Genomic DNA, 22,402 nt, shown 5'->3' on the forward strand with positions numbered 1-22,402 from the left:
GGAATCTATTCTGAGACAGGATAAACTGTCACTTAGAAAGGAACAGGTTAATCAAGGATAATCAGCATGGATTTGTTAAGGGAAGATCTTGTTTGACCAACTTGATCGAATTTTTTGAAGAAGTAACAAGGAAGATAGATGAGGGTAGTGCAATTGATGTGGTCTGTACGGATTTTAGCAAAGCTTTTGACAAGGTCCCATATGGCAGACTGGTTAAAAAAATAAAATCCCATGGGATCCAGGGAAATGCAGCAAGGTGGATACAAAATTGGCTCAGTGGCAGGAAACAAAGGGTAATTGTTGATGGGTGTTTTAGCGACTGGAGGGCTGTTTCCAGTGGCGTTCTGCAGGGCTCAGTACTGGGTTCCCTGCTTTTTGTAATATATATTAAGGTAAATATAGGGAGCATGATCAAGAAGTTTGCAGACGGCACAAAGATTGGCCGTGTGGTAGATAGCAAGGAGGATAGCTGTAGGCTGCAGGAAGTTATTGATGGTCTGGTCAGATGGGCAGAAAAGTGGCAAATGGAATTCAACCTGGAGAAGTGTGAGGTGACACATTTGGGAGGTCAAACAAGGCAAAGGAATACATGATTAATGGGAAAATACTGAGAAGTGTAGAGGAAGTGAGGGACCTAGGAGTGAATGTGCACAGATCCCTGAAGGTAGCAGGACAGGTCGATAAGGTGGTTAAGAAGGCATATGGAATCCTTTCCTTTATTAGCCGAGGTACAGAATATAAGAGCAGGGAGGTTATGCTGGAACTGTATAAATCATTGGTTAGGCCACAACTTGAGTACTGTGTGCAGTTCTGGTCACCTCATTACAGAAAAGATGTAATTGCACTAGAGAGGGTAGAGAGGAGATTTACAAGGATGCTGCCAGGACTGGAAAAATGCAGCGATGAGGAAAGATTGGATATGCTGGGGTTGTTCTCCTTGGAACAGAGAAGGCTGAGGATTGAAATGTACAAAACTTTGAGGGGTCTGGATAGAGTGGAGGTGAAGGGTCTATTCATCTTAGCAGAGAGGTCAGTGACAAGGGAGTATAGATTTAAAGTGATTGGTAGAAAAATTAAAGGGGAGATGAGGAAAAACCTTTTTACCCAGAGGGTGGTCGGGGTCTGGAACTCACTGCCTGAAAGGGTAGTTGAGGCAGAGACCCTCAACACATTCAAATGGAGTCTGGATCTGCACCTCAAGTGCCGTAATCTGAAGGACGATGGACCAAATGCCGGAATGTGGGATTCGAATAGGTGGATCGTTTTTCAGCCAGCACAGACACAATGGGCCAGGTGGCTTCTTTCTGTGCCTTAAACTTTCTATGATTCTAAGAATATGCAGGGTTATGGGAGAAGACAGGGGCATGGTACTAAGTGAATTGGTCTTTCAGAGAGCCGGTGCGGAAACGATGGACCGAATGGCCTCCTTCTGCACTGTAACAATTCTGCAATTCTGTGATATAATTGACTTGGATCTCAGAATACAGAGTAAAATCTCAAAATTTGCTGACAACACCAAACTTGGAGGTGCGGCAAAACAGTGAGGATGATATGAACCGCCTGCAACAGGACATAGATAGGCTAGCAGAATGGGCAGAGAGGTGGCAGATGGAATTTAATATTGACAAGTGTGAGCTGATGCTTTTTGGCAGGAGGAATAGGGAGAGGCAATATATACTTAATAGCACCGTGCTAAAGAGTGTGCAGGAACAGAGGGACCTGAGAGTGCACGTGCATCGATCTTTGAAGGTGGCAGAACATATTGAGAGAGTGTTTAGTAAAGCGTATGGAATCCTGGCTTCATAAATAGAGGGACGTTATGCTGAACCTTTATAAAGCTCTGGTTAGGCCCCAACTTCAGTATTGTGTGCAGTTCTGGTCACCACATTTCAGGAAGGATGTGAGGGTCCTTGGGAGGGTGCAGAGGAGATTTACCAGAATGGTCCCAGGGATGGAGGATTTTAGTTACAAGGTTGGGTTGGGAAAGCTGGGTTTGTTCTCCTCAGAACAAAGGAGATTGAGGGGAGATTTCATAGAAGTGTACAAGATTATGACAGACTTAGATAAGTTAGACAAGGAAAAACTGTTCCCCTTAACAAATAGTAGTCGGACTAGGGGACACAGATTTAAAGTTTTGGGCAAAAGATGCAGGGGAAATATGAGGAAGCACTTTTTTTACGCAGTGGGTGGTAATGATCTGGAACGCGCTGTCCACAAGGGTGGTGGAAGTGGCGACAATCAATGACTTCAAGAGGAAGTTGCATGAACACCTGAGAGAAATAGACTTTCAGGGCTACGGGGATCGAGCCAGGGAGTGGGACTGACTGTATAGCTCTGTGGAGAGCCGGCATGGAGTCGATGGGCCGAATGGCCTCCTTCTGTGTTGTAAATGACTCTATGACTTTATGTGGCTGGTCCAGTTAAGTTTCAGCTCAATCATAACCTCTAGGATGCTGGTGATGGGGGATTCAGTGATTGTAATGCCATTGGATGTCAAGGGCAGATGGTTAGATTCTCTCTTGGAGATAGTCATTGCCTGGCACTTGTGTGGCATAAATGTTACTTGCCACTTAATCAGCCTGAATATTGTCCAGGTCTCACTTCCTTTGAGCACAGACTGCTTATTATCTGAGGAGTTGTGTATGGTGCTGAACATTGTGCAATCATCAGCGAACATTCCCACTTCTGACCTTATGTTGGAGAGAAAGTCATTGATGAAGCTGCTGAAGATGGTTGGGCCTAGGACACTACCCTGAGGAACTCGAGCAGCAGGTGGAATTTGAATTCAATTAATAAATCTGGAATTAAAAGCTGGCCATGAAACCATTGTTGATTGTTGTAAAAACCCAACTGGTTCACTAATGTCCTTTAGGGAAGGAAATCTGCTGTCCTGACCGGATCTGACCGACATGTGACTCCAGACCCACAGCAATGTGGTTGACTCTTACATGCCTAGCAAGCCACTTAATTGTATTTAACCACTACGAAATCAATAAAACAGAATGAAACCAGACGGACCACCCGGCATCGACCTAGGCAATGGAAATGACAATGGCAAACCCAGCCCTGTCGACCCTGCAAAGTCCTCCTTTACTAACATCTAGGGGCTTGTGCCAAAGTTGGGAGAGCTGTCCCACAGACTAGTCAAGCAACAGCCTGACATAGTCATACTCATGGAATCATACCTTACAGACAATGTCCCAGACACTGCCATCACCATCCCCGGGTATGTCCTGTCCCACCAACAGGACAGACCCAGCAGAGCTGGTGGCCCAATGGTATACAGTCGGGAGGGAATTGCCCTGGGAGACCTCATCATCGACTCCAGACCCCATGAAGTCTCATGGCATCAGGTCAAACATGGGCAAGAAGACCTTCTGTTAATTACCACCTACTGCCCTCCCTTAGCTGATGAATCAGTACTCTTCCATGTTGATCACCACTTGGAGAAAGCAGTGAGGGTGGCAAGGGCGCAAAATGTACACGGGGGGGGGGGGGGGGGGGGGGGGAGACTTCAATGTCCATCACCAAGAGTGGCTCGGTAGCACCACCACTGACCGAGCTGGCTGAGTCCTAAAGGACACAGATGCTAGACTGGGTTTGTGGCAGGGTGGTGAGGGAACCAACAAGAGGGGAAAACAGACTTGACCTCATCCTCACCAATCTGCCTGCCGCCGATGCTTCTATGCATGACAGTATTGGTAAGAGTGAACACCGCACAGTACTTGTGGAGACGAAGTACCGCCTTCACATTGAGGATACCCTCCATCGTGTTGTGTGGCACTACCACTGTGCTAAATGGGAAAGATTTCGAACAGATCTAGCAATGCAAAACTGGGCATCCATGAGGCGCTGTGAGCCATCAGCAACAGCAGAATTGTACTTAACCAGAATCTGTAACCTCATGGCCCGGCATATCCCCCACTCTACCATTACCATCAAGCTGGGAGACCAACCCTGGTTCAATGAAGAGTGCAGGAGGGCATGCCAGGAGCAGCACCAGGCATACCTCAAAATTAGGTATTAACCTGGTGAAGCTACAACACAGGACTACTTGTGTGCCAAACTGCATAAGCAGCATGCAATAGACAGAGCTAAGCGATCCCATAAGCAATGGATCAGATATAAGCTCTGCAGTCCTGCCACATCCAGCCGTGAATGGTGGTGGGTAATTAAACTACTAACTGGAGGAGGTGGCTCCACGATTATCCCCATCCTCAATGAGGGAGGAGCCCAGCACATCAGTGCAAAAGATAAGGCTGAAGCATTTGCAACAATCTTCAGCCAGGAGTGCTGAGTTGATGATCAACCTCAGCCTCCTCCCAAAGTTCCCAGCATCACAGATACCAGACTTGAGCCAATTCAATACACTTCACGTGATATCAAGAAACGACTGAAGGCACTGGATACTGCAAAGGCAATAGTACTGAAAACCTGTGCTCCAGAACTTGCCGCGCCCCTAGCCAAGCTGTTCCAGTACAGCTACAACTCTGGCATCTATCTGGCAATGTGGAAAATTGCCCAGCTATGTCCTGCACACAAAAAGCAGGACAAGTCCAACCCGGCCAATTACTGACTCATCAGTCTACTCTCAATCATCAGTAAAGTGATGGAAGGTATCATCGACAGTGCTATCAAGTGGCACTTGCTTAGCAATAACCTGCTCAATGACACTCAGTTTGGGTTGCGCCAGGGCCACTCAGCTCCTGACCTCATTACAGCCTTGGTTCAAACATGGACAAAAGAGCTGAACTCAAGAGGTGAGGTGAGAGTGACTGCCCTTGACATCAAGGCAGTATTTGACTGAATATGGCATCAAGGAGCCCCAGCAAAACTGAAGCTAATGGGAATGCTGGTTGGAGTCACACAGAGCACAAATTAAAATGGTTGTGATTGTTGGAGGTCAATCATCTGAGCTCCAGGACATCACTGCAGGAGTTCCTCAGGGTAGTGTCCTAGGCCCAACCATCTTCAGCTGCTTCATCAATGACCTGCCTTCAATCATAAGGTCAGAAGTGGGGATGTTCGCTGATGATTGCACAATGTTCAGCACCATTCGCGACTCCTCAGATACGGAAGCAGTCCGTACAGAAATGCAGCAAGACCTGGACAAATTCCAGGCTTAGGTGGCAAGTAACATTCGCACCACACAAGTGCCAGGCAATGAACATCTCCAACAAGAGAGACTCTAACCATCTCCCCTTGACATTCAATGGCATTACGATCGCTGAATCCCCCACTATCAACATCCTACGGGTTACCATTGACCAGAAACTGAACTGGAGTAGCCATATAAATACCGTGGTTACAAGAGCAGGTCAGAGGCTAGGAATCCTGCAGCAAGTAACTCACCTCCTGACTCCCCAAAGCCTGTCCACTATCTACAAGGCACAAGTCAGGAGTGTGATGGAATATTCTCCACTTGCCTGGATGGGTGCAGCTCCAACAACACTCAAGAAGCTTGAAACCATGCAGGACAAAGCAGCCCACTTGATTGGCACCCCATCTACAAACATTCACACCCTCCACCACCGACGCACAGGGCAGCAGTGTGTACTATTTACAAGATGCACTGCAGCAATGCACCAAGGCTCCTTAGACAGCACCTTCCAAACCCGCGACCTCTACCAACTAGAAGGACAAGGGTAGCAAATGCATGGGAACACCACCACCTGCAAGTTCCCCTCCAAGTCACACACCATCCTGACTTGGAACTATATCTCTGTTCCTTCACTGTCGCTGGGTCAAAATCCTGGAACTCCCTTCCTAACAGCACTGTGGGTGTCCCTACCTCACATGGACTGCAGCGGTTCAAGAAGGCAGCTCACCACCACCTGCTCAAGGGCAATTAGGGATGGGCAATAAATGCTGGCCTAGCCAGCGATGTCCACATCCCCTGAATGAATTTAAAAAATGTGCTGGGGCTGAGATGATTGGCCTCCAACAACTACAACCATCTTGCTTTCTGTTAGGTGTGACTCTAACCAACAGAGAGTTTTCCTCCTGATCCCCATTGACTTCAATTTCGCGAAGGCTCCTTGATGCCACACTCAGTCAAATGCTGCCGTGGTGTCAAGGGTCGTCACTCTCACCTCATCTCTGGAATTCAGCTCTCTTTTGTGCATGTTTGGACCAAGGCTGTGATGAGGTCAGGAGCTGAGTGGTCCTGGCAGAACATAAACTGAGCATCAGTGAGCAGGTTATTGCTGAGTAAGTGCCGTTTGATAGCACTGTCAATGACACCTTCCATCACTTTTCTGATGATTGAGAGTAGATGCTGGGTGGCCCATTCAGTTAGGCGGTTTGATACAACAGAGTGGCTTGCTAGGCCATTTCAGACGCTCATTAAGAGTCAAGCACATTGCTGTGGGTCTGAAGTCACACATAAATCAGGGTAAGGACATTAGATTTCAAGAACACAACACAAGAAATAGGAGCAGAAGTAGACCATATAGCCCATCGAGCCTGCTCCACCATTCAATAAGATCATGGCTGATCTTGGGCTTGAATTCCATTTTCCTACCCAATCCCCATATCCCTTGATTCCTCGCAAGACCAAAAATCTATCTATCCCAACCTTAAATGTATTCAATGATGGAGCATCCACAACCCTCTGGGATAGAGAATTCCAAAGATTCACAACCCTTTGAGTGAAGTAATTTCTCCTCATCTCAGTCCTGAATGATTGGCCCCTTATCCTGACACTGTCTCCCCGTGTTCTAGATTCCCTGACCAGTGGGAACAATCTCTTAGCTTCTACCCTACAAGCCCTTTCAGAATCTTGTATGTCTCAATTAGATCGCTTCTCATTCTTCCAAACTCCAGAGAATATAGGCCCAATTTACTCAGCCTCTCATCATAGGACAACCCCCTCATCTCAGGGACCAATTTAGTAAATTCCTTCCCTAAAGGGCATTCGTGAACCAGATGGGTTTTTACACATTTTAATGATCACCATTACTGGTGAGTAGCTTTTTAATTCCAGATATATTTAATTGAATTTAAATTCCCCAGCTGCTGTGGTAGGATTTGAACTCCTATCTCTAGATCGTTATTCCAGACCTTTGGATTATAAATCCAGTAACATAACCACTATGCTAAAACCACTTTTGTTCATTCATTAGTGTCATCTTCTTCCCAGAAGATTGACTGCCATAGATCTCCACCTCTGTCTGTCCTGTGCTATCCTTACACATTCTGCACAGGTCAACTGCATCCAGTCCATTATATCTGTCATTCATTTTCTTCCCTGCTTCCCTCTCCTACATTTTCCGTCAATCCTTCCCTCCAATAATTGTCGCTGTCTTCCTTCTGCTTTAATGATGTGATCAAAGTATTGTATCTTTCTCTCTTTGATGTTATGCACGAATTTAATCTTTTCTCCAGCCATCTCCAGCACTTCCTAATTAGTCTTTCTGTCTGTGTAGGATATGTGGAACATCCTCCGATATGTCCACAGGACGATGTTCCGCTAACCGCTTCAGAGGTACAACAAACTATAAATGTAAGTCTTTCTTCAATGAGTGGGGAGGTCAATACCTTCGGCAGTCCAACAATAAAATTTATGCCTTCAATATGCTCCATGTCACACACAACAATCTGTTTCCTGATACTGAAAAGTACTGAAGAACAAAATAAGGAGCTGAGACAGGAAAATTGCTGCAACATTTTTTTACTTGAAATAGCAGACATGGCCTCAAGCTGTAACTGCAATTGTTTCTGCGCTCGCAGTGAGCAAGGCCCTGGGCTCCAAAAGTGTTGTAATTATAGCAGATATAATTGTTTCAGATGCAGGCAAGCCTCAGAATCAGTGGCTGCCCTCCTAGTGTGATGCTCTGCACTGAATACAAATTAGGCTGTAACATTATTTTAACCACTATTTCAAGCTGGGAGTGTATGTAAAGTGCGTAATTTTAAAATGCTGTCTCCTGTTCTATTTGCTGACTTGTAATCTTTGAAAATAGATGGACTCGCTTGTAGGAAAAGCAGATTAATCTGTTTTTGATGCATCATCCCTTTAAGAAACTTCCTGCATCTGGGGATGGCAGGATAGCACTTAGCTGTGATGCACCCCACAGTTCAATTACCTGCTGGTAACTGTCAGGACCTGCAGAGGAGGAATGGCCATTGCAGGTTAGGTGCTGGAGTGTGGCTGGTGCAGGTGCAACCATAACCCAGCCAAAATCAACATCACTGTGGCACAGTGGTTAGCACCACAGCCTCACAGCTCCAGTGACCCGGGTTTGGTTCTGGGCACTGCCTGTGTGGAGTTTGCAAGTTCTCCTTGTGACTGTGTGGGTTTCCACCGGGTGCTCTGGTTTCCTCTAACAGCCAAAGACTTGCAGGTTGATAGGTAAATTGGCCATTTTAAATTGCCCCTAATGTAGGTAGGTGGTAGGAGAATGGTGGGGATGTGCTGGGAATATTGGGATTAATGTAGGATTAGTATAAGTGGGTGGTTGTTGGTCAGCACAGACTCAGTGAGCTGAAGGGCCTGTTTCAGTGCTGTGACTCACTATGACACTGGGCTAGGGAAGGCCAAAGGGATGGAAAGGCTCCTAAATCTGGTGCACAGCCCTCCAGAAAACATACCTCCCCACTGAGAATAGGGCCCTTTACATTTTCACCAATCAGAGAGCAGTTGCTAGGACAACCCTCCCCTTGACAGACAGCCAATCCTGCCAATGAATCACGAGGGCGGTCCAACCCCCTTGACTGACAGGCAACCAGCCAATGGGTTGCTAGGACGAGCTTCCTTGACTGACAGTCAACGTAGCCAATGAAGAGGCAGGATTTTCGCAGCGCACCCGCCTTCCTCTGTCAGTCAATCAACGCGCGGCCAGAGGGCGATGCCAACGATGATGGACCGCTCTGTTAACCAATTAGTGGACAGGTCGGTCGCCGGGGGAACTAATTCAACCAATTGGCAACCGGCCAACGCCGAGATCCCATCACTGTCAAGCGATCGAGAAAATGTTGATTATAAACGAGTTAATTTGCGTTTTTTTTTTGCTTCAAATACTAAAATGGCCGGGAGAGTCTGATTTTTATATTTGATAATAAAGTTTCTCACCGCCGAGTTGTTGAGGAATCCGCTTCCGCAGCGAGTTAACGGCTCTGAAGTGGCTCGAGCCTCTCAGCCCGTTGCCCGGAGCATCTCCAAAACACCTGTTACCATGGAGACGGCGACGCCTCCGCTCCAGCACCCTTCCCCCTGCATAGTTGTCTTCTCCACTGCCTGCAATCACCAGAGCAACAAGGGCTTTTCAGGTGGACACGCAAAACAGGCCATTCAGCCCATCCAGTCCATGCTGGTGTTTGGCCAGGACTTGAGAATTATAGCCGATAGGCTGGGGTTGTTTTAATTTGGAACAGAGGAGACTGACCAGAGATTTACTTGAGGTGTATAAAATTTTGAGGGGTCCTGGACAGAGGAAAAAAGGCTTTATATAGCGCCTTTCGCCACTTTACAGCCAATCATAGAAGGTTTAACAGCACAGAAAGAGGCCACTTGGCCCACCATGTCTGCGCCAACCAAAAAACAATCCATCCATTCTAATCCCACCTTCCAGCATGTGGTCCGTAGCCCTGCAGATTACGGCACTTGAGGTGCATATCCAGATTCCTTTTAAATGAGTTGAGGGTTTCTGCCTCAACTACCCTTTCAGGCAGTGAGTTCCAGACTCCCACCACCCTCTGGGTGAAAAATCTGTTCCTCATCGCCCCTCTAATCTTTCTACCAATCACTTTAAAGCTATGCCCCTTATGAAGCCAATGAAGCCTTTTTAAATGTAGTCACTGCTGTAGGAAACATAGAGTGGATAGAAAGGACCAGTTTGCAGATGACACCAAAATTGGTGGTATAGTGGACAGTGAAGAAGGTTGTCTAAGGTTACAACAGGATATAGATCAACTGGGAAAGTGGGCAAGGGATTGGCAAAGGGAATTTAATGCAGACAAGTGCGGACTGATGCATTTTGGGAAGTTAAACCAGGGCAGGACATATACAGTGAATGGCAGGGCCCTGGGGAGTGTTCTTGAGCAGAGAGACCTTTGGGGTGCAAGTACATAGTTCCCTGAAAGTGGAAACACAGGTAGACAGGGTGGTGAAGAAGGCGTGTGGCATGCTTGCCTTCATCGGCCGAGGCATTGAGTACAAGAGTTGGGACGTCATGTTACAGTTGTACATAACGTTGGTTAGGCCGCATTTGGAGTACTGTGTGCAGTTCTGGTCGCCGCACTACAGGAAAGATGTGATTAATCTAGAGCGGCTGCAGAAAAGATTCACAAGGATGTTGCCTGGTTTGGAGGGCTTGAGTTATAAAGAGAGATTGGATAGGCTGGGTCTGTTTTCCCTGGAGCGAAGGAGGCTGAGAGGGGACATGATAGAGGTATATAAAATTATGAGAGGCATAGATAGGGTAGATAGCCAGAGTCTGTTTCCCATGGTAGGGGTGACTAAAACTAGAGGGCATAGATATAAGGTGAGAGGGAGGAAGTTTAAAGGGGATCAAAGGGGTAAATTTTTCATACAAAGAATAGTGGGTATCTGGAATGAGCTGCCTGAGGAGGCGGTGAAGGCAGGAACAGTAGTGACATTTAAGAGGCACCTGGACAGCTACTTGAATGAGCAAGGCATAGAGGGATATGGAATTAATGGAGGCAGGTGGGATTAGTATAGATAGGCATTATGGTCAGCATGGAAGCGGTGGGCCGAAGGGCCTGTTTCTACGCTGTATGACTCTATGACCTATTTCCCTTAGCAGAGAGGTCAATAACCAGGGGGAAGAGATTTAAAGTCATTGCTGGAAAGATTAGAGGAGAATTGAGGAGTAGGTGGTAGGAGAATAGAGGTACAGGTGGGGATGTGGTAGGAATATGGGATTATTGTAAATGGGTGGTTGATGGTCGGCACAGACTCGGTGGGCCGAAGGGCTTGTTTCAGTGCTGTATCTCTAAAAAAAAAAATCTCCTCTCAACCTTCTCTTCTCAAAGGAGAACAGCCCCAGCTTCTCCAATCTATCCATGTAACTGAAGTCCCTCATCCCTGGAACCATTCTGGTAAATCTTTTCTGCATCCTCTCTAAAGCCTTCGCATGCTTCCTAAAATGTGGTGTCCAGAATTGGACTCAATACTCCAGTTGAGGCTAAACCAGTGTTTTATACAGGTTTATCATAACTTCCTTGTTTTTGTATTCTATGCCTCTGTTTATTAAGTCCAGGATCCCATATGCTTTAGGAACTGCTTTCTCAACCTGCCCTGCAACCTTCAATGATTTACGCACATATACCCCCAGGTCCCTCTGCTCCTGTAATTCCTCCTTTGGAATTGTACTCTATTTTATATTGCCTCTGCTTGTTCTTGCAACCAGGATCAATGACTTCCCACTTCAGTATGAAATGATTGGCTTTCTTTCTCTCGATGCATTTGACACTATGAAGTGTGACATAGGAAGGCTAAATGCAAGATTTTTTTTTAATAGAAATTTGATAGTACAGCATTCTTAGGAGCACATTATAGATTTGACATCAAACCTTGACAAAGAAAAACCCAAAATCTTTACACCTGAATTTGCAGCAGTGATTTTATGTTCATTTCCAGTGATGTAAATAAAATTAATATTTTATACCGAGGTAGCCACTGCAATTCCAAGACCAGCTTCCTGCTGTGTGAAAGAACGAGGTCTGTTAATGTCTCACAGTTCCAGAGTATGTGTTCAGAATAGTGTCCCAACACAGAGGGCACAACTTTACATAGAGCACTGCCTTCCTGTCTCTCCAGTTCAGGGACAGCATGTAGCCTGGGACTGATACTGGGAGAAGTCCCATCCTCTTACATAAAATGCAATCCAATGCAGGAAACCTCTTGTTTTTTTATGTTCATGCAGTTGAGAGACAGGTGTTAGTGCTGGGGATGCAATTTTCCCATTTCAGGCACCCACTGTCCCATCAAACACTCCCAGGACAGGGTACAGCACGTGGTTAGATAGAGTGTAAAGCTCCGTCTACACTGTCCCATCAAACACTCCCAGGTCAGGTACAGAACAGGGTTAGATACAGAGTAAAGCTCCCTCTACACTATCCCCATCAAACACTCCCAGGATAGGTCCAGCACGTAAGCTGCTGCCTAATTGGATTGCTGAGTGCTGACTGCAGCAACGAGGTGCAGCTCACTGCCGCAGTCAGTCAGTTGGAGGAGTTGCTGCTGGGGAGAGAAGCTGCCACGGGAGAAGCAAGTGCTACAGTTTTAAGAAAAAAAAAATGGGGTTAGAGTAAAGCTCCCTCTACACTGTCCCCATCAAACACCCCCAGGACAGGTACTGCATGGGGTTAGATCCAGGCAATTCACAGGTCCAGGTTGCGGGCCGTCGGGGGTTCCGTCCTCCCCGACTGCCTGCCCCTCTTCCGCGGTTACGTTCGCGCCCAGGTGTCCCTGGAGAAGGAGCATGCGGTGTCCGTCGATACGCTTGAGGCCTTCCGCGATCGGTGGGCACCGCAGGGACTGGAGTGCATCATTGACGCCGAAAACGGCATTTTAATTTGAGTTTTTGTTGATTTATCTGGTCTTAAAATAAAGTTATTTTAAAAAAAAATTGTAAATATGTATATAAAGGGGGCCTGAGGAATAAAGGCCCCCTCAACATGAAAATATAAAAGGGGCCTGGGGTATAAAGGTCACCTTAAAAAAAAAAGAAAAAAAAAAAAACAGGGTTCGATACAGAAAAAAAAAGAAAAAATGGGGTTAGATACAGAGTAAAGCTCCCTTTACACCCACTGCCTGAAAGGGCTCTTGCCTGGTCTCTACCTTATCACAACTTCCCCAATTTCATCCCATTCAGTTTAAAACCCTCTGCCCTTCCCTAGTTATGCGGCTTGCTAGAACACCAGCCCCAGCACGGTTCAGGTGTAGACTGTCCCAATGGTACAGCCCCCACTTTCCCCAGTACTGGTGCCAGCGCCCCACAAACTGGAACCCACTTCTACTACACGGATCTTTAACTATGCATTCATTTCTCTAATCTTATTTGCCCAATGCCAATTTGCACATGACTTAGGTAATAAGCCAGAGATTATTACCATTGAAGTTCTGCTTAATTTGGTGCCTAGCTCCTCACACCGACTATGCAGAATATCTTTCCTTGTCCTGCCTATGTTGTTGGTATTTCCCGCTCCCACTATAAGTGCCAGTCCAGTCCTGAGCATATGTCCCGAACCCCGGCACCAGGCAGGCAACACAGACATCTGGACTCTCGCTCTTTGCTGTAGAGAACAGTGTCAATCCCCCTCGCTATACTGTCCCCGACTACCACTACATTCCTTTTTGCTACCCCAACTTGAATGGCTTCCTGTACCACGGTGCCGTGGTCAGGTTGCTCATCCACCCGACAGCCCCCGCTCTCATCCAAACAAGCTGAAAGAACCTCAAACCTGTTGGACAATCGCAAAGGCTGAGATTCCTGCCCTCTGGATCCCCCTACCTACCTCAGCCGCAGCCACACTCTCCTGTCCCTGACCACTGAGCAAATTAGACGACCCTATCCTAAGGGGTGTGACCGTGCTCGCACGCAAGTTTGTGTACCATGTTTATACGGATTTTGCGAGGTTGCAGCCCCTCTGAGTATTTGAAGGGGCTGCTCCTCAAGTTTTGGCTGCACTTCATCCCCACACTCCTGATCTTTGGGCACCCGGTGCGGAGGGGGTGGGCCAGGGGAGGATCTCCTCGTCTGTCTGTTCCTGGGCCTGGCCAAGATGGTGATTCACAGGTCCAGGCAGCAAGCCGTCAGGGGGGGTACGGTCACGCCCTAATTGCCTGCCCCCCTTCCGAGGTTATGCTTGTGCCCAGGTGTCTCTGGAGAAGGAACATGCGGTGTCCGCCAGTTCACTTGAGGCCTTCCGCGACCGGTGGGCACTGCAGGGGCTGGAGCGCATCACAGATGCTGAAAATTTCATTTTAATTTTTGAGTTTTGTTTTATTTATCTGTTTTTAATAAAGTTATTTAACTGATTAAAGTATATAAAGGGGGCCTGAGGAATAAAGGCCCCCTAAAAAAAACAAAAAAGGTTAGATATAGAGTAAAGCTCTGTCTATTTTGCTCCAAACATCAATTCAGTGCCAAACAAGCAGCAACTCGGTGCTATGACATGTGCAAACTAGAAATTCACATTGTTTTCAACCTTACAGCAAGCAGATGAGATTTTACATTCAGACTTTAATCGTTGTCTCTATAACTATCCCTCCTTGGTTAAAAAAATAACTCAGGACACATTGGCAGGCACATCCTGTATTTGAGTTTCTAGTGGTAAAGGCTTCATGTACAATATATTTTAGGCAATCCTCGTACCTTCACGGAACTTTGTTTGTTTTTGGTGATCTATAAATAAACGGAGAGCAACTTTGACATTAGCGTGCCTCATTATTCTGGGGAAATAAGCTCTGAACAGCAACATTGATAATGAAGCAAGTTACACACACACACACACACACCTGATATTACAGTACATCACATAAAAATTTGTTAGAATTGATATTTACACTCTAGAGAGAATGAAACAGCAGCAAAAATTCCTTAATTGATTAATCTTGTTGATTGATCAATCACAAGGAGGACCAGAATGGTGCTGATGGACTGTGCTCAGGGTCTCATGCAACCTTTTGGATTGTTCTTCGCTCAAGTTTCCCTAGGATTCTCAGTTGCATGTTGTTGACGTTTCCTGTACAAAAAGGACTTGGGGGGTGGGGGGGGGGGGGTGGGCGGGATTTGGAAGACAGAAAGAGCAAAAGCATGAGTGGGGAAAAGGAGATAAAAGGAAAAGGATGGTGAGGGGAGAAAGAGCGAGCGAGAGAGGGGAGAAACAGCGAGCGAGCGAGGGGAGAAAGAGCGAGCGAGAGAGGGGAGAAAGGGCGAGCAAGAGAGGGGAGAAAGAGAGAGCAAGAGAGGGGAGAGAGAGCGAGCGAGGGGAGAAAGAGAGAGAGAGTGCGAGAGAGAGAGAGCGAGGGGAGAGAGAGAGAGAGAGAGAGAGAGAGGGGGGAGAGAAAGAGAGAGAGCGCGAGGGGGGAGAGAAAGAGAGAGAGCGCGAGGGGGGAGAGAAAGAGAGAGAGCGCGAGGGGGGAGAGAAAGAGAGAGAGCGCGAGGGGGGAGAGAAAGAGAGAGAGAGCGAGGGGGGAGAGAAAGAGAGAGAGAGCGAGGGGGGAGAGAGAGAGAGTGAGAGAGCGAGGGGGGAGAGAGAGAGAGTGAGAGAGCGAGGGGGGAGAGAGAGAGAGTGAGAGAGCGAGGGGGGAGAGAGAGAGAGTGAGAGAGCGAGGGGGGAGAGAGAGAGAGTGAGAGAGCGAGGGGGGAGAGAGAGTGAGAGAGCGAGGGGGGAGAGAGAGTGAGAGAGCGAGGGGGGAGAGAGAGTGAGAGAGCGAGGGGGGAGAGAGAGTGAGAGAGCGAGGGGGGAGAGAGAGTGAGAGAGCGAGGGGGGAGAGAGAGTGAGAGAGCGAGGGGGGAGAGAGAGTGAGAGAGCGAGGGGGGAGAGAGAGTGAGAGAGCGAGGGGGGAGAGAGAGTGAGAGAGCGAGGGGGGAGAGAGAGTGAGAGAGCGAGGGGGGAGAGAGAGTGAGAGAGCGAGGGGGGAGAGAGAGTGAGAGAGCGAGGGGGGAGAGAGAGTGAGAGAGCGAGGGGGGAGAGAGAGTGAGAGAGCGAGGGGGGAGAGAGAGTGAGAGAGCGAGGGGGGAGAGAGAGTGAGAGAGCGAGGGGGGAGAGAGAGTGAGAGAGCGAGGGGGGAGAGAGAGTGAGAGAGCGAGGGGGGAGAGAGAGTGAGAGAGCGAGGGGGGAGAGAGAGTGAGAGAGCGAGGGGGGAGAGAGAGTGAGAGAGCGAGGGGGGAGAGAGAGTGAGAGAGCGAGGGGGGAGAGAGAGTGAGAGAGCGAGGGGGGAGAGAGAGTGAGAGAGCGAGGGGGGAGAGAGAGTGAGAGAGCGAGGGGGGAGAGAGAGTGAGAGAGCGAGGGGGGAGAGAGAGTGAGAGAGCGAGGGGGGAGAGAGAGTGAGAGAGCGAGGGGGGAGAGAGAGTGAGAGAGCGAGGGGGGAGAGAGAGTGAGAGAGCGAGGGGGGAGAGAGAGTGAGAGAGCGAGGGGGGAGAGAGAGTGAGAGAGCGAGGGGGGAGAGAGAGTGAGAGAGCGAGGGGGGAGAGAGAGTGAGAGAGCGAGGGGGGAGAGAGAGTGAGAGAGCGAGGGGGGAGAGAGAGTGAGAGAGCGAGGGGGGAGAGAGAGTGAGAGAGCGAGGGGGGAGAGAGAGTGAGAGAGCGAGGGGGGAGAGAGAGTGAGAGAGCGAGGGGGGAGAGAGAGTGAGAGAGCGAGGGGGGAGAGAGAGTGAGAGAGCGAGGGGGGAGAGAGAGTGAGAGAGCGAGGGGGGAGAGAGAGTGAGAGAGCGAGGGGGGAGAGAGAGTGAGAGAGCGAGGGGGGAGAGAGAGTGAGAGAGCGAGGGGGGAGAGAGAGTGAGAGAGCGAGGGGGGAGAGAGAGTGAGAGAGCGAGGGGGGAGAGAGAGTGAGAGAGCGAGGGGGGAGAGAGAGTGAGAGAGCGAGGGGGGAGAGAGAGTGAGAGAGCGAGGGGGGAGAGAGAGTGAGAGAGCGAGGGGGGAGAGAGAGTGAGAGAGCGAGGGGGGAGAGAGAGTGAGAGAGCGAGGGGGGAGAGAGAGTGAGAGAGCGAGGGGGGAGAGAGAGTGAGAGAGCGAGGGGGGAGAGAGAGTGAGAGAGCGAGGGGGGAGAGAGAGTGAGAGAGCGAGGGGGGAGAGAGAGTGAGAGAGCGAGGGGGGAGAGAGAGTGAGAGAGCGAGGGGGGAGAGAGAGTGAGAGAGCGAGGGGGGAGAGAGAGTGAGAGAGCGAGGGGGGAGAGAGAGTGAGAGAGCGAGGGGGGAGAGAGAGTGAGAGAGCGAGGGGGGAGAGAGAGTGAGAGAGCGAGGGGGGAGAGAGAGTGAGAGAGCGAGGGGGGAGAGAGAGTGAGAGAGCGAGGGGGGAGAGAGAGTGAGAGAGCGAGGGGGGAGAGAGAGTGAGAGAGCGAGGGGGGAGAGAGAGTGAGAGAGCGAGGGGGGAGAGAGAGTGAGAGAGCGAGGGGGGAGAGAGAGTGAGAGAGCGAGGGGGGAGAGAGAGTGAGAGAGCGAGGGGGGAGAGAGAGTGAGAGAGCGAGGGGGGAGAGAGAGTGAGAGAGCGAGGGGGGAGAGAGAGTGAGAGAGCGAGGGGGGAGAGAGAGTGAGAGAGCGAGGGGGGAGAGAGAGTGAGAGAGCGAGGGGGGAGAGAGAGTGAGAGAGCGAGGGGGGAGAGAGAGTGAGAGAGCGAGGGGGGAGAGAGAGTGAGAGAGCGAGGGGGGAGAGAGAGTGAGAGAGCGAGGGGGGAGAGAGAGTGAGAGAGCGAGGGGGGAGAGAGAGTGAGAGAGCGAGGGGGGAGAGAGAGTGAGAGAGCGAGGGGGGAGAGAGAGTGAGAGAGCGAGGGGGGAGAGAGAGTGAGAGAGCGAGGGGGGAGAGAGAGTGAGAGAGCGAGGGGGGAGAGAGAGTGAGAGAGCGAGGGGGGAGAGAGAGTGAGAGAGCGAGGGGGGAGAGAGAGTGAGAGAGCGAGGGGGGAGAGAGAGTGAGAGAGCGAGGGGGGAGAGAGAGTGAGAGAGCGAGGGGGGAGAGAGAGTGAGAGAGCGAGGGGGGAGAGAGAGTGAGAGAGCGAGGGGGGAGAGAGAGTGAGAGAGCGAGGGGGGAGAGAGAGTGAGAGAGCGAGGGGGGAGAGAGAGTGAGAGAGCGAGGGGGGAGAGAGAGTGAGAGAGCGAGGGGGGAGAGAGAGTGAGAGAGCGAGGGGGGAGAGAGAGTGAGAGAGCGAGGGGGGAGAGAGAGTGAGAGAGCGAGGGGGGAGAGAGAGTGAGAGAGCGAGGGGGGAGAGAGAGTGAGAGAGCGAGGGGGGAGAGAGAGTGAGAGAGCGAGGGGGGAGAGAGAGTGAGAGAGCGAGGGGGGAGAGAGAGTGAGAGAGCGAGGGGGGAGAGAGAGTGAGAGAGCGAGGGGGGAGAGAGAGTGAGAGAGCGAGGGGGGAGAGAGAGTGAGAGAGCGAGGGGGGAGAGAGAGTGAGAGAGCGAGGGGGGAGAGAGAGTGAGAGAGCGAGGGGGGAGAGAGAGTGAGAGAGCGAGGGGGGAGAGAGAGTGAGAGAGCGAGGGGGGAGAGAGAGTGAGAGAGCGAGGGGGGAGAGAGAGTGAGAGAGCGAGGGGGGAGAGAGAGTGAGAGAGCGAGGGGGGAGAGAGAGTGAGAGAGCGAGGGGGGAGAGAGAGTGAGAGAGCGAGGGGGGAGAGAGAGTGAGAGAGCGAGGGGGGAGAGAGAGTGAGAGAGCGAGGGGGGAGAGAGAGTGAGAGAGCGAGGGGGGAGAGAGAGTGAGAGAGCGAGGGGGGAGAGAGAGTGAGAGAGCGAGGGGGGAGAGAGAGTGAGAGAGCGAGGGGGGAGAGAGAGTGAGAGCGAGGGGGGAGAGAGAGTGAGAGAGCGAGGGGGGAGAGAGAGTGAGAGAGCGAGGGGGGAGAGAGAGTGAGAGAGCGAGGGGGGAGAGAGAGTGAGAGAGCGAGGGGGGAGAGAGAGTGAGAGAGCGAGGGGGGAGAGAGAGTGAGAGAGCGAGGGGGGGAGAGAGAGTGAGAGAGCGAGGGGGGGAGAGAGAGTGAGAGAGTGAGGGGGAGAGAGAGAGAGAGAAGGAAAAAGGGAGTCTCTTCAGAATGCTATCTATAATTGAAAATATCTTTACGCTTGCGGACCTCCTCCAGAACCCTGGATCTGAAGGAAGTCAAGTCTTCGTCAAGTTCCCGCTCAATCCCAAGGGCGTCGTGCAAATCGCTGCAGTGAGTTCGCAAGAACGGATTGTACTTTTTCTCTTCCCCAATCGTCGATGGGCACTACAGAAAAACAAAGAATCGTGGCTTAGAACGACAGACAGAGTTGGCTAATTACACTCAGCTAGAAATGGGAACGTTAGGCAGTATTTCCCCATTCCTTTTCATATTCCAATGACTCCTGCTGAGAAAAAACACCTGTACTAATTGGGACAGGCGATGCCTTCTGTGGCCGAATGTCCCCACAATTCTCAGTTGCACGCACTTAATATCAACACGTACATGTCACACTAGACGGTGATCAAGGAACAACAGAATCAGCACTTTCAGCAGTGGGACAGAGCATGGGCGAGTGTGGAGACAGGGATGGGAAAGACAGAAACACACCAGGGTAAACAAATGCTGGCAACACCAACAATTTTCAGTTATTATAGCACCTTTAACATAGTAAAATGTTCCAAGGTGCTTCACAGGAAGTTTATCAGGACAAAATGCGACACTGAGCCACATAAGGAGATGTTAGGACAGGTGACCAAAAGCTTGGTTTTAAGGAGTATCTTAAAAGGAGGAGAGAGGTGTAGAGAGGTTTAGCGAGGGAATTCTAGAGCTTAGGACCCAGGCAGCTGAAGCTAGGATTGGCGATAGTGGAATGATGGAAATCTGGGGTGCGCTAGAGACCAGACAGGAGGAGTGCAGAATCTTGGAGGGTTGTAGGGTTGCAGGAGATTGCAGAGATGGGGAAAGTCAGTCAGCAGCTAGAAGGGAAAAGGCAGCTTTAATGTTTCGGGTGAACACCTGGACCTCTACTGTGTTATTTTAGGACAGGAGTTAGCGTTTGGCTCAGTCGTTAGATTCCCACCTGAGTCTGAAGCTGCAGTGTTCATTCCTATGTGGGTTAGTGGGGACAAGGGCTCTGGCTCCCAATTCTACTTCATATTCCAGTGGGATACACAAACCCTGCAACTATGGGTGGCACTCCCCCTCGGCCCCCACCAGTGTATGGATCTGTGGCAACCCTTAAAAAAAACTCCACTGTATTGGACTAACCACCTTATTGCTGGTATACAAGGTCACAGAGGAAGCATTGCCAGCCTATTGCACTGTAAATCGGCCACAAGATTCTCTAACAGATAGATGTAAAGATATGAAAACAGTAACATTGACATTTTGTCAGACTGCGATTCTTTCCACTAATTCACTTTATATTATGAGAGGAGTGTGAAGATACAAAAACAACCACCTTGGGACAGTTTTTCAGCTTCAAGGTACTGAAGGAGTGCTGTGCCATCTGAGGTGTCACTCTACTTCAAAGAGCAAGGGGAGTTCTCCCTGGTGCCATGGACACTATTTAATTCTGAATTATCACCTTCCAAGCCCTTGTCTCCACTAACCCACATAGGAATGAACACTGCAGCTTCAGACTCAGGTGGGAATCTAACGACTGAGCCAAACGCTAACTCCTGTCCTAAAATAACACAGTAGAAGTCCAGGTGTTCACCCGAAACATTAAAGCTGCCTTTTCCCTTCTAGCTGCTGACTGACTTTCCCCATCTCTGCAATCTCCTGCAACCCGACAACCCTCCAAGATTCTGCACTCCTCCTGTCTGGTCTCTAGCGCACCCCAGATTTCCATCATTCCACTATCGCCAATCCTAGCTTCAGCTGCCTGGGTCCTAAGCGCTAGAATTATCTGGCCATCATCACATTGCTATTTGTGGGAGCTTGCTGTGCACAAATTGGCTGCCATGTTTCCCACATGACCGCACTTCAAAAAGAGAAGCATTTCATTGGCTGTAAAGCGTATTGGGACATCTTGAAGTCACGAAAAACACTGTATTTGTGTTTCTAGAGGAACAGAGTTGAAAAACGAGGAGTTAGAATTTAGAATCAGTCTCAGAGTAGGCTGTTGGCCATTTAGGACTGAGATGAGGAGAAACTTATTCACTCAAAAGGGTTGTGAATCTTTGGAATTCCCTACCCCAGAGAGCTGTGAATGCTCAGTCGTTGAGTATATTCAAGACAGAGATCGATAGATGTTTGGGAAGTAAGGGAATTAACGTATATGAGGACAGTGTGGGAAAGTGGGAGTTAAGATAGATAATCAGTCATGATCTTACTGAATGGTGGAGCAGGCTCGAAGAACCAAATGACCTCCTCCAGATCCTATTCTCGTGTTTTTACGTTAAAGTTATATAGAAACTTGGTTGGACCACAATTAATAGTAATCTGGTCTGCATATTATGAAAATATTATGAAAAATAAACCCTGCACAACATAAAAAGGATACAGAGGGACTGGAGAAGGTGCAAAAATGATGCAAATGGATTATACTAGAACTGAGAGTTACAACCATCAGGAAAGACTGATACAGATAAAAAGAGGCCAGTCAGCCCATTGTGTCGGTGCTAGCTCTTTGAAACAGCTATCCAATTAACCCCAGTCTCCCGCTCTTTCCCCTGTAATTTTTTCCCTTGCAACTATTTATTCAATACCCCTTTTGAAAGTTACTTTTGAATCTGCTTCCACCGCCCTTTCAGGCAGCGCATTCCAGATCACGTCATCTCGCGGCGTCAAGAAAGTTTCCTCATATCATCTTTGGTTCTTTTGCCAATCACCTTAAATCTGTGTCCACTAGTTTCCGACCCTTCTGCCACTGCAAACAGTTTCTCAAAACAATTCATAATTCTGAACACCTCTATCAAATCTCCCCTTACTGCTCGAAGAAGAACAATCCCAGCTTCTTCAGTCTCTCCATATAACTGCCCTCATCCCTGATACCATTCTAGTAAATCTCTCCTGCAACCTCTCCAAGGCCTTGACATCCTTCCTAAAGGGTGGCGACCAAAATTGAACACAGCATTCCAGCTGGAACCAAACCAAACCAGTGTCTTGTAAGAGTTTAGCATTACTTCCTTGCTTTTGTACTATATTCCTTTAATATAAAGCCAAGGATCTCATTTTTTTTTTTTAAACATTCTTGCCACCTTCAAAGATTTGTGTACATTCACCCCCAGGTCTCTCTGTTCCTGTACCCCCTTTAAAATTGTGCCATTAAGTTGATATTGCCTCTCCTCATTCTACCAAAATATATTACTCTGCACAAAAAATTTCATCTGCTGTCAGTTCATTTTACCAGTCTCTGTCCTCTTGACGTCCGTTACCAACCATCTCATTACTCACTATATTTCTGAGTTTTGTATTATCGGCAAATTTGAAAAATATACCCTGTAAAGCCAAGTCCAGTTCATTAATATACATCAAAAAGATCTGTTGTCCTAATACTGACCCCTGGGGAACACCACTGTACACTTCCCTCCAGTCTGAAAAACAATCAATCATTCAGCACTACTCTCCACTTTCTGTCCCTTCGCCGATTTTGTATCCATGCAGCCACTTTAATCTCATGGTCTTTAATTTGCCAATAAGCCTATTAAGTGAAACTTTGTCAAATGCCTTTTGAAAGTCCATTTCTCTAGAAAAGAGAAGGCTGAGGGGTGACCTGATGGAGGTCTTTAAAACCATGAAAGGGCTCAATAGGGTAAACATAGAGAGGATGTTTCCACTTGTGGGAAGGTCAAAAACTAGTGTC

At 49.0% G+C, this 22,402-nt stretch overlaps 2 protein-coding genes across 2 annotated transcripts in view; both read right to left on the minus strand.

The window, feature by feature from the left end:
• The window catches only part of catip (ciliogenesis associated TTC17 interacting protein), a 50,329-nt gene extending 41,148 nt beyond the window's left edge, over nucleotides 1–9,181 (minus strand). The window contains exon 1 of the mRNA XM_068034465.1: nucleotides 9,074–9,181. The gene's annotated coding sequence lies outside the window, so the exon portion shown is untranslated. The remainder of the gene's footprint in view (nucleotides 1–9,073) is intronic.
• A 9,350-nt stretch (nucleotides 9,182–18,531) lies between these two features.
• Nucleotides 18,532–22,402, minus strand: part of pnkd (PNKD metallo-beta-lactamase domain containing) — a 38,801-nt gene continuing 34,930 nt past the window's right edge. Inside the window, exon 9 of the mRNA XM_068034789.1 lies at nucleotides 18,532–18,876. Coding sequence (XP_067890890.1) covers nucleotides 18,703–18,876 — 174 coding nt within the window. The 3' untranslated portion in view covers nucleotides 18,532–18,702. The remainder of the gene's footprint in view (nucleotides 18,877–22,402) is intronic.

Source organism: Heterodontus francisci, chromosome 7 (assembly GCF_036365525.1).
Source record: "Heterodontus francisci isolate sHetFra1 chromosome 7, sHetFra1.hap1, whole genome shotgun sequence".
In the NCBI taxonomy this organism is placed as follows: Eukaryota; Metazoa; Chordata; class Chondrichthyes; order Heterodontiformes; family Heterodontidae; genus Heterodontus; species Heterodontus francisci.